General features: G+C 47.5%; 1 protein-coding gene across 2 annotated transcripts in view; it reads left to right on the top strand.

Moving 5' to 3' along the window:
• Positions 1-6,226, top strand: part of LOC139757517 (facilitated trehalose transporter Tret1-2 homolog) — a 14,771-nt gene extending 8,545 nt beyond the window's left edge. Inside the window, exons 3-7 of one of the 2 annotated variants that reach the window (XM_071678032.1) lie at positions 1,641-1,794; positions 2,643-2,805; positions 3,109-3,867; positions 5,036-5,162; positions 5,787-6,226. In XM_071678032.1, the coding sequence (XP_071534133.1) occupies positions 1,647-1,794; positions 2,643-2,805; positions 3,109-3,867; positions 5,036-5,162; positions 5,787-5,969 (1,380 nt within the window). In that variant the 5' untranslated portion in view covers positions 1,641-1,646 and the 3' untranslated portion in view covers positions 5,970-6,226. Of the gene's footprint in view, positions 1-1,640; positions 1,795-2,642; positions 2,806-3,108; positions 3,868-5,035; positions 5,682-5,786 lie in introns of those variants that run through there. The other variant, XM_071678030.1, reaches the window with a different exon arrangement.
• Positions 6,227-10,795: the final 4,569 nt, after the last annotated feature.

The raw sequence follows: 10,795 nt of genomic DNA, 5'->3' as shown, positions 1-10,795 counted from the left end.
TACTTTATACACAATCACTCTATTTCATAAGTAGAATGACCCCATTTGTAAGTGCTACACTTACAAGTAAGTGATGGATGAATGAAACTTAACAGTACATGAATGAAAATACTTGGGCATTATGTACACACACACACACACATACGTATATATACATCGAGGGAATACATAATTTTACTCCTGTATACAGAACTGAAATGTATATTTGGATACAAACACATAAAAAACAAACTACATCACTTACAATACAATCAGCCATAACACAGATACAGAATAAATCATAGATCTATTAAAAGTATAAATTACTGTATGATTTTCTTTGATATACATTAGGACCAAATGACATGTGAATGTTATAGACGTTATTAGAAAATGGGGAAACAGGTGATTACGATAATAGTAATTTCCTTAGACATTACAACACTGATAATGTATGATATCACAACAATGATTTCTAACATTAAAAAAAGGTAATTACTTTAAAAGATTACATTAATTGTCATTATCTAACAGCTTGCATCACTGACTTTCATCTTAACATCACATTAACAATGATAACTTATGAAGTCACAAAACAAATTACTTTTCAGATTACAACTACGATTACCAATGAGATTACATTGGTATGTGATAATTACCTGGCAAGATTAACGGTGAAAATTACTGTTTATTTGTTATCTATGATAACTGCTATCTGTTATGAAAGTGGACAGCTAATTTGGTATATAGACTCGACAGAAACCAACATTCAATTCTTTGATATATCTATCTTTATGAAGTAATTATCGCATACTTCACAGGAATATATATATGTGTGTGTGTGTGTGTGTGTGTGTGTGTGTGTGTGGTTCAATAATGGGTAGACGGTGTGGGTGCTCACGAGCAGCGACTCTCTATGTTGGATGATCCTGCTTAATGTGTGAGGTAAGGTTGGTGGACTATCGTCTTAGGAACCTCCTCCCCCCTCTCACTCTACACTCGGGTGGCGAGAGCCTTCACTATTTCTTCTTCTTCTTCTTCCACCTCCTCCTTCTCCTCCTCCTCCTCCTCCTCCTTCTCTTCTTCTTCTACTTCTTCTTCTTCTTCTTCTTCTTCTTCTTCCTCCTCCTCCTCCTTCTCTACGTCTTCTTCTTCTTCCTCCTCCTCCTTCTTCTCTACTTCTTCTTCTTCCTCCTCCTCTTTTCTTCCTCCTCTTCTTCTTCTTCTTCTTCCTCCTCCTCCTCTACCTTTTTCCTCTTCATCTTCTTCTTCTTCTTCTTCTTCTTCTTCTTCTTTTTCTTCTTCCTCCTCCTCCTTCTCTACGTCTTCTTCTTCTTCTCCTCCTCCTCCTCCTCCTCCTCTACTTCTTTCCTCTTCATCTTCCTCTTCATCTTCTTCTTCTTCTTCATATTTCTCTTCCATATTTTGCCATGGTTTCCCCGAAGTCACTAGTAGAAACGGACGCTTGTGGGACGCCATCTGTTTACAGTGGACGAACAGGTACGAGTTGACAGGCACTATTCTGACCTACCTGAAACACTGGGCTATTAAGGGTGACACCCTCACTGGAACACTAGAGATAGCACGGCTCTGTCCGCACCTTACGTCCAGAGGAGCTCCACGTAGGCGTAACCCCCCTCACTTGCTCTCGTTGTCCTCAGGTTTTGATGTTCCTGGGGGTATCGGTGAGCCACATCGCTCAGCTGGGCATGGTCCTAGCCTGGCCTAACGCCCTGGCCTCGGATCTCGTAGACGACAACACCACAATCTTCGCCTCGCAGCTCCACTTCCCAGACTGGCAGCTGGACATGATGGGTGAGTGGGGGTCCTCTCTCCCAATGGTAGATGGACGGGATGGGTGAGTGGGGGTCCTCTCTCCCAATGGTAGATGGACGGGATGGGTGAGTGGGGGTCCTCTCTCCCAATGGTAGATGGACGGGATGGGTGAGTGGGGGCCCTCTCTCCCAATGGTAGATGGACGGGATGGGTGAGTGGGGGCCCTCTCTCCCAATGGTAGATGGACGGGATGGGTGAGTGGGGGCCCTCTCTCCCAATGGTAGATGGACGGGATGGGTGAGTGGGGGTCCTCTCTCCCAGATTGGCAGCTGGACATGATGTGTGAGTGGGGTCCTCTCCCAAGGGTGGTAAATGGACGGGATGGGTGAGTGGGCCCTCTCCCAGAGTGGTAGATATGGATGAAGTAGATGAAGATGTGGTGCTTGTCGAAAGGCCAAGCCTGTGGTGACGGTGACCTTTGACCTGACCCATAGGGTTATGGTTTAAGGTAAATGGTGTCGAGTATGAAGATGGTGTGAGTATGTATGTAGAGCTCAGTTCACATGGATTCTGTGCGATGAAGATGAATCCAAAATGAAGGAGAGTCTGTAGGGAAGATAATGGTGTAGTGAAGATAATGTTGTAGTGAAGATGAGAGTGTAGTGAAGACAATGGTGTAGTGAAGATGATGGTGTTGTGAAGATAATCTCGTGCGTGTGACCTGTCCCTTCTGCCAAAACTCCTACCCAAAGCCACGTACCCTTCACCCCTACTGTCATTCCAGCAGTTGATCTACGTTTATATTTAGACTTCGATGCTTTGACATCGAACTTTAATAAGAGGTCTTAAGCTCGCTGCCTCCCTCCTCCCCTGGCTGGAGTGTTTAGGGAGCCTGGTCTTCCTGGGGTCGCTGCCGGGGTACATAACCGCTGGATGGCTGGTTAGGAACCTGGGTCGACGGAGATCCCTGGTGCTGTCCACGTTTCCAGGGTTCCTGGGCTGGATTCTCATCGCCCTCGCCTACAACACCAACATGATCATCGGCGGAAGGTTGGTGTGTCTTGTGCTTTCAACACCTTAGGTCCTCCACCTCCACCAATATCTGGTGGCTTTATAAACCACTATCTTGCTGGAATTAACCTTCAACTTGTCTCACAGCAGCTAACTCGAATGATTTGACTCAATACAGCAGAACCATTCGTGGGGGAAAGTATATCAACAAGTTATTCTCACTTTCTTTGTATCGTGTTCGTCCCTTTGGCGACACAACACACACACATACAGTGGGCGAGAGGAGAGATTGTGTGTGCCTGTGTGTGTGTGTGTGTGTGTGATTCACCTCTGTGCTTTCAGGTTCTTCACGGGCATGGCAATGGCCCTGGCCACTGTCTCCTGCCGGACCTACCTGGTGGAGATCGCGGACACGGAGATCCGTGGCACAGCCGGCATGATCGCCTCCTCCATGCTCGAGTTTGGGGGAATCCTTACCATCAGCTTGGGCATGGTATTACCCTGGTACTCGCTGGCCTTCCTGGTCGTCGCCCTCCTCCTCTTCTACTGCCTCGTCATCATGCCCTTCCTGCCGGAGAGTCCCACCTACCTCGCCGTCCAGAACAGGTCGGAGGAGGCGCTCCAAGTCCTCCTGCAGCTCAGGGGCCGCCACGTGAACCTGGACGAGGAGCTGAGCCTCCTGAAGCAGCAGAACGACCGCGTCGAAGTCCAAGGCTGGAGCGCCCTCCTCAAACCCTTCATCCTGAAGAGGATGGTGGTGTGCATCGGCATCCTCTGCATCTCCAACTTCTGCGGCACCGAAGTCATACGCGCCAACGCCACCAGGATGCTCCAGGCCTCGGGCCTGGCCTTCAACCGGGACGTGAGCACGATCATGACCTTCGTCCTCTCCCTCTGCGGTAACCTGACGATGATGGTGACCATCGATCGCCTAGGGCGCCGCCGGTGCCTGGTGCTCTCCTTGTCCTTGCTGACCGTGGTATACACGGCGCTGGGCGTCATCCTGCACTTCACCGAAACCCCGGCTCTCGACCAGGCGATCCTGAAGCAGGTGGGCCCTCCCGTCCTGGGCACCGACGGATCTCCAATCATCTACCAGAGGTACGGGAAACGTATCCTGTTTCCACAGACACACACACACACACACACACACACCTACATAACAGCTCTCCGTTCATTTCCATGTCCCTAAGTACCGTAAATCCGTCTCCAGTGTTGATACGAAATACAAGCAATTCCCATATGAAGACATTTGGACGAGTCGAAGTCATTGATATCATAACTATTCCTAAACATCATCTTGTGTCGTCCAGTCAGACCCATAGAGTCGAAAAGTCTCGACATTTGGCGAATCTTTGACGTTCTAAAACAGAAAAAGGCCCTCTTTTTTGGGGGGGTGGGCGAAAGGGAGAGGGAGGGACTTTGCTCCGCTACTGGAGTGGGGGGTTCGTGTAGGCGAACTGGTCACGCTCTTGAGTACGTGTCGATATAGCTTTTACCCTCATTATTGACGACAATCGATGCTGGTGTAGCACACGCCACGAATTAATCACCTCCAAGTATCAGCATTAACTTGTAACACTATATATACTTCACTTCACTTCCCCACACACACACACACACACACACACACACACATCTTACACCACAGTGGCCCATTGCTCGCCCGCTATTCTCCCTCCCTCCCTCCCACTGACCCATTTGGGGCAAAGTAGAAAAACATTGAGCCCATAATTTACCGACCCCCAGACGTTTCATTATACTATATGTATTTAGCGATCGATGACCCAAGCTTATTCTAACATATAAGTCTATTTAAGAGTCTCGGTGTCTATCACAGACCACAGGTGTAAAGTGTTTCTCTGCTTCAAGGTTAATCGTCTCTTTTCTTTTTAATTAAACGTTTTTTTTTTATATATCATGTACATGGAGTGTTTTATTCCCCATCCTTATCTATTCAACTGATAAGGCATATCTGGTAGGTCCTTGACCATGTACGTACTTGTGTGATCAAGGGCGTGTGTGTGCGTGTTTGTGTGCGTCTATCAGGGTGTGTGTGCTTGTCAAGTGAGTGTGTGTGCGTGTGTGTATATGTTTGAGTGCGTCCAGCAGGGTGTGTGTGCATGTCAAGTGAGTGTGTGTGTGCGTGTGTATGCACGTCTGAGTGCGTCTAGCAGGGTGTGTCTGTGCTTGTGAAGTGTGTGTGTGTGTGTGTGTGTGTGTGTGTGTGTGGAGGGAGTAGCTAACGTACGAGATGTTCCCTCCACAGGTGGAGTGTGGCGGAGTGGCTCCGCCTGGTGTGTCTCCTCCTGGCCCCGCTGGGCATCAGTCTAGGGGCGGGGCCCATACCCTGGGTCGTCTCCCCCGAGTTCTTCCCCACCACCATCAGGTCCCAGGTCAGTACTGAGCACCCCAGGGGTCCCCCAGGTCAAGTGGGGCTGCACACACACACCAGGGTCCCCCAGGTTCAAGGGCTGCACACACACACACACACACACACACACACACACCAGTGTCCCCCAGGTCAAGGGCTGCACACACACACACACACACACACACACACACACACGTGTCCCCCAGGTCAAGGGCTGCACACACGCCAGGGTCCCCCAGGTCAAGTGCTACACACACACACACCAGGCTCCCCCAGGTCAAGTGGTGCACACACCTACCTCCACCACCCGTACAACGCATGACACACCTGCTTCCACCACCCCTACAATGCGTGACACCTGCTCCTCCCTTACAAACCTATCACACACCTGTCGTCTTCCTTACTACCCATGACACACCTGTCTCATCCCTTACAACCTATGACACACCTGTCTTCCCCCTGCAGGCCAGTAACACACCTGTCTTTTCCCCCTACAGGCCAGTAAACACACCTGTCTCCCCCCCTCCCCCCCTGCAGGCCAGTAAACACACACCTGTCTTCCCCCCTCCCCCCCTGCAGGCCAGTAACACACACCTGTCTCGCAGGCCAGTAACACACACCTGTCTCTCTCCCCCTCCCCCTGCAGGCCATGAGCGTCTGCAGCATCGCGGGATGTATCATGGCCTTCGTGCCCTTGCAGCTCTACAGTGCTATGCAGGCCACCTTGACGCAGGCCGGCCTGTACTGGACCTACGCGACCGTGTCTGGCCTCGGTATACTCTTCACCATGACCTGTGTGCCTGAGACGAGCGGCAGGAAGATATGGTGACACTCCAGCCTCGAGGGTGAGCTGCTGGTAGTGGTGGTCCTCCTCCTCGAAGGTGTTGGTGGCCAGGTGATGCTCAAGGATGAGCTGGTGGTGGGGTCTCTCAAAGGTGAGAAGGTAATGTTCGAGGGTGACCTGGTGGTGGGTTCTCGAGGGTGACCTGGTGGTGGTCCTCGAGGGTGACCTGGTGGTGGGTCCTCGAGGGTGACCTGGTGGTGGGTCATCGAGGGTGACCTGGTGGTGGTCCTCGAGGGTGACCTGGTGGTGGGTCCTCGAGGGTGACCTGGTGGTGGGTCCTCGAGGGTGACCTGGTGGTAGTCCTCGACGGTGACCTGGTGGTAATCCTCGAGGGTGACCTGGTGGTAGTCCTCGAGGGTGACCTGGTGGTGGGTCCTCGAGGGTGACCTGGTGGTGGTTCCTCGAGGGTGACCTGGTGGTGGGTCCTCGAGGGTGACCTGGTGGTGGTTCCTCGAGGGTGACCGGGTTGTGATGTTCAAAGAGGTTGAGGGTAATGATTCTCAAGGACGACCAGAAGATGATCCTCGAGAATGACAGTGTAGCTCCTCGAGGATGACAAAGTGATGGTGCTCCTCGAAGATGACCAGGTAATACTCGAGGGTGCCCCAGTGACAATGCTAGAGTATGACCAGGTAAAACTTGAGGATGACCAGGTGATAATCGTCGAGAATGGCCAGGTAAAGTCAAGACGGTCAACGAGGGTAAACAAGACGGTCAACGAGGGTAAACAAGACGGTCAACGAGGGTAAACAAGACGGTCAACGAGGGTAAACAGGATGATCAACGAGGGTAAACAAGACGGTCAACGAGCTTAAACAAGTGTAAACAAGACGGTCAACGAGGGTAAACAAGACGGTCAACGAGGGTAAACAAGACGGTCAACGAGGGTAAACAAGACGGTCAACGAGGTAAACAAGACGGTCAACGAGCTTAAACAAGTGTAAACAAGACGGTCCAACGAGGGTAAACAAGACGGTCAACGAGGGTAAACAACAAGGGTAAACAAGACGGTCAACGAGGGTAAACAAGACGGTCAACGAGCTTAAACAAGTGTAAACAAGACGGTCAACGAGCTTAAACAAGTGTAAACAAGACGGTCAACGAGCTTAAACAAGTGTAAACAAGACGGTCAACGAGCTTAAACAAGTGTAAACAAGACGGTCAACGAGCTTAAACAAGTGTAAACAAGACGGTCAACGAGCTTAAACAAGTGTAAACAAGACGGTCAACGAGCTTAAACAAGTGTAAACAAGACGGTCAACGAGGTAAACAAGACGGTCAACGAGGTAAACAAGACGGTCAACGAGCTTAAACAAGTGTAAACAAGACGGTCAACGAGGTAAACAAGACGGTCAACGAGGTAAACAAGACGGTCAACGAGCTTAAACAAGTGTAAACAAGACGGTCAACGAGCTTAAACAAGTGTAAACAAGACGGTCAACGAGCTTAAACAAGTGTAAACAAGACGGTCAACGAGCTTAAACAAGTGTAAACAAGACGGTCAACGAGCTTAAACAAGTGTAAACAAGACGGTCAACGAGCTTAAACAAGTGTAAACAAGACGGTCAACGAGCTTAAACAAGTGTAAACAAGACGGTCAACGAGCTTAAACAAGTGTAAACAAGACGGTCAACGAGCTTAAACAAGTGTAAACAAGACGGTCAACGAGCTTAAACAAGTGTAAACAAGACGGTCAACGAGCTTAAACAAGTGTAAACAAGACGGTCAACGAGCTTAAACAAGTGTAAACAAGACGGTCAACGAGCTTAAACAAGTGTAAACAAGACGGTCAACGAGCTTAAACAAGTGTAAACAAGACGGTCAACGAGCTTAAACAAGTGTAAACAAGACGGTCAACGAGGGTAAACAAGACGGTCAACGAGCTTAAACAAGTGTAAACAAGACGGTCAACGAGGGTAAACAAGACGGTCAACGAGGTAAACAAGACGGTCAACGAGCTTAAACAAGTGTAAACAAGACGGTCAACGAGGTAAACAAGACGGTCAACGAGCTTAAACAAGTGTAAACAAGACGGTCAACGAGCTTAAACAAGTGTAAACAAGACGGTCAACGAGGGTAAACAAGACGGTCAACGAGCTTAAACAAGTGTAAACAAGACGGTCAACGAGCTTAAACAAGTGTAAACAAGACGGTCAACGAGGGTAAACAAGACGGTCAACGAGCTTAAACAAGTGTAAACAAGACGGTCAACGAGCTTAAACAAGTGTAAACAAGACGGTCAACGAGCTTAAACAAGTGTAAACAAGACGGTCAACGAGCTTAAACAAGTGTAAACAAGACGGTCAACGAGCTTAAACAAGTGTAAACAAGACGGTCAACGAGCTTAAACAAGTGTAAACAAGACGGTCAACGAGGTAAACAAGACGGTCAACGAGCTTAAACAAGTGTAAACAAGACGGTCAACGAGCTTAAACAAGTGTAAACAAGACGGTCAACGAGCTTAAACAAGTGTAAACAAGACGGTCAACGAGCTTAAACAAGTGTAAACAAGACGGTCCAACGAGGGTAAACAAGACGGTCAACGAGCTTAAACAAGTGTAAACAAGACGGTCAACGAGCTTAAACAAGTGTAAACAAGACGGTCAACGAGGGTAAACAAGGGTAAACATCACGATCAAAAAGACGGTCAACGAGCTTAAACAAGTGTAAACAAGACGGTCAACGAGGGTAAACAAGACGGTCAACGAGCTTAAACAAGTGTAAACAAGACGGTCAACGAGCTTAAACAAGTGTAAACAAGACGGTCAACGAGGTAAACAAGACGGTCCAACGAGGGTAAACAAGACGGTCAACGAGGTAAACAAGACGGTCAACGAGGTAAACAAGACGGTCAACGAGCTTAAACAAGTGTAAACAAGACGGTCAACGAGGGGAAACAACCAGGGTAAACAAGACGGTCAACGAGCTTAAACAAGTGTAAACAAGACGGTCAACGAGCTTAAACAAGTGTAAACAAGACGGTCAACGAGCTTAAACAAGTGTAAACAAGACGGTCAACGAGCTTAAACAAGTGTAAACAAGACGGTCAACGAGCTTAAACAAGTGTAAACAAGACGGTCAACGAGCTTAAACAAGTGTAAACAAGACGGTCAACGAGCTTAAACAAGTGTAAACAAGACGGTCAACGAGCTTAAACAAGTGTAAACAAGACGGTCCAACGAGGGTAAACAAGACGGTCAACGAGCTTAAACAAGTGTAAACAAGACGGTCAACGAGCTTAAACAAGTGTAAACAAGACGGTCAACGAGCTTAAACAAGTGTAAACAAGACGGTCAACGAGCTTAAACAAGTGTAAACAAGACGGTCAACGAGCTTAAACAAGTGTAAACAAGACGGTCAACGAGCTTAAACAAGTGTAAACAAGACGGTCAACGAGCTTAAACAAGTGTAAACAAGACGGTCAACGAGGTAAACAAGACGGTCAACGAGCTTAAACAAGTGTAAACAAGACGGTCCAACGAGGGTAAACAAGACGGTCAACGAGCTTAAACAAGTGTAAACAAGACGGTCCAACGAGGGTAAACAAGACGGTCAACGAGCTTAAACAAGTGTAAACAAGACGGTCAACGAGGGTAAACAAGACGGTCAACGAGCTTAAACAAGTGTAAACAATACGATCAAAAGGACGGTCAACGAGGGTAAACAAGACGGTCAACGAGCTTAAACAAGTGTAAACAAGACGGTCAACGAGGTAAACAAGACGGTCAACGAGCTTAAACAAGTGTAAACAAGACGGTCAACGAGCTTAAACAAGTGTAAACAAGACGGTCAACGAGGTAAACAAGACGGTCAACGAGCTTAAACAAGTGTAAACAAGACGGTCAACGAGCTTAAACAAGTGTAAACAAGACGGTCAACGAGCTTAAACAAGTGTAAACAAGACGGTCAACGAGGTAAACAAGACGGTCAACGAGCTTAAACAAGTGTAAACAAGACGGTCAACGAGCTTAAACAAGTGTAAACAAGACGGTCAACGAGCTTAAACAAGTGTAAACAAGACGGTCAACGAGCTTAAACAAGTGTAAACAAGACGGTCAACGAGCTTAAACAAGTGTAAACAAGACGGTCAACGAGCTTAAACAAGTGTAAACAAGACGGTCAACGAGCTTAAACAAGTGTAAACAAGACGGTCAACGAGCTTAAACAAGTGTAAACAAGACGGTCAACGAGCTTAAACAAGTGTAAACAAGACGGTCAACGAGCTTAAACAAGTGTAAACAAGACGGTCAACGAGGCAAGTCTTTATCTGTGTCATGTATGTCGTTTCAACTGGTCACCCATAGCAGCATCACAGGCCAAGTTTCATGTGGTAAGTCTCATCACTGGAGTAATACATATCAAGTTTCATCTACGTTGCCCTTCAGCAACATTGTCAAGTTTCATACACCGTTTTCCCATCGCATTGTACTTGTGAAGTTCCACATATCACTCCATGTCAGGCCCTGTGTGTGTGTGTGTGAGGTGGACAAGAACCTGCATGTCTCTTGTTATGTATGAAGGCGACTCACATGAGCAAACACGTTTCATGTGTGTGCTCATTATTATACACTGCATCACTTTACATCAGGTGGTTATTATTGATACACATTTTGGTTGATAATACACGAGCCAAGTTTCATCGGAGACCATCTCTTATCATTTGCATACCATGAATGGTAATTGAGGTGTCCTATCTAACCAAACCTCTCAGGCTTTACTGACGATGGCTGCCCATGTATATATATATATATATATATATATATATATATATATATATATATATATATATATATATATATATATTTCCCTTT

The sequence above is a fragment of the Panulirus ornatus genome, chromosome 27 (genome assembly GCF_036320965.1).
Source record: "Panulirus ornatus isolate Po-2019 chromosome 27, ASM3632096v1, whole genome shotgun sequence".
Lineage (NCBI taxonomy): Eukaryota > Metazoa > Arthropoda > Malacostraca > Decapoda > Palinuridae > Panulirus > Panulirus ornatus.
This window is presented reverse-complemented; position numbering and strand designations above follow the sequence as displayed.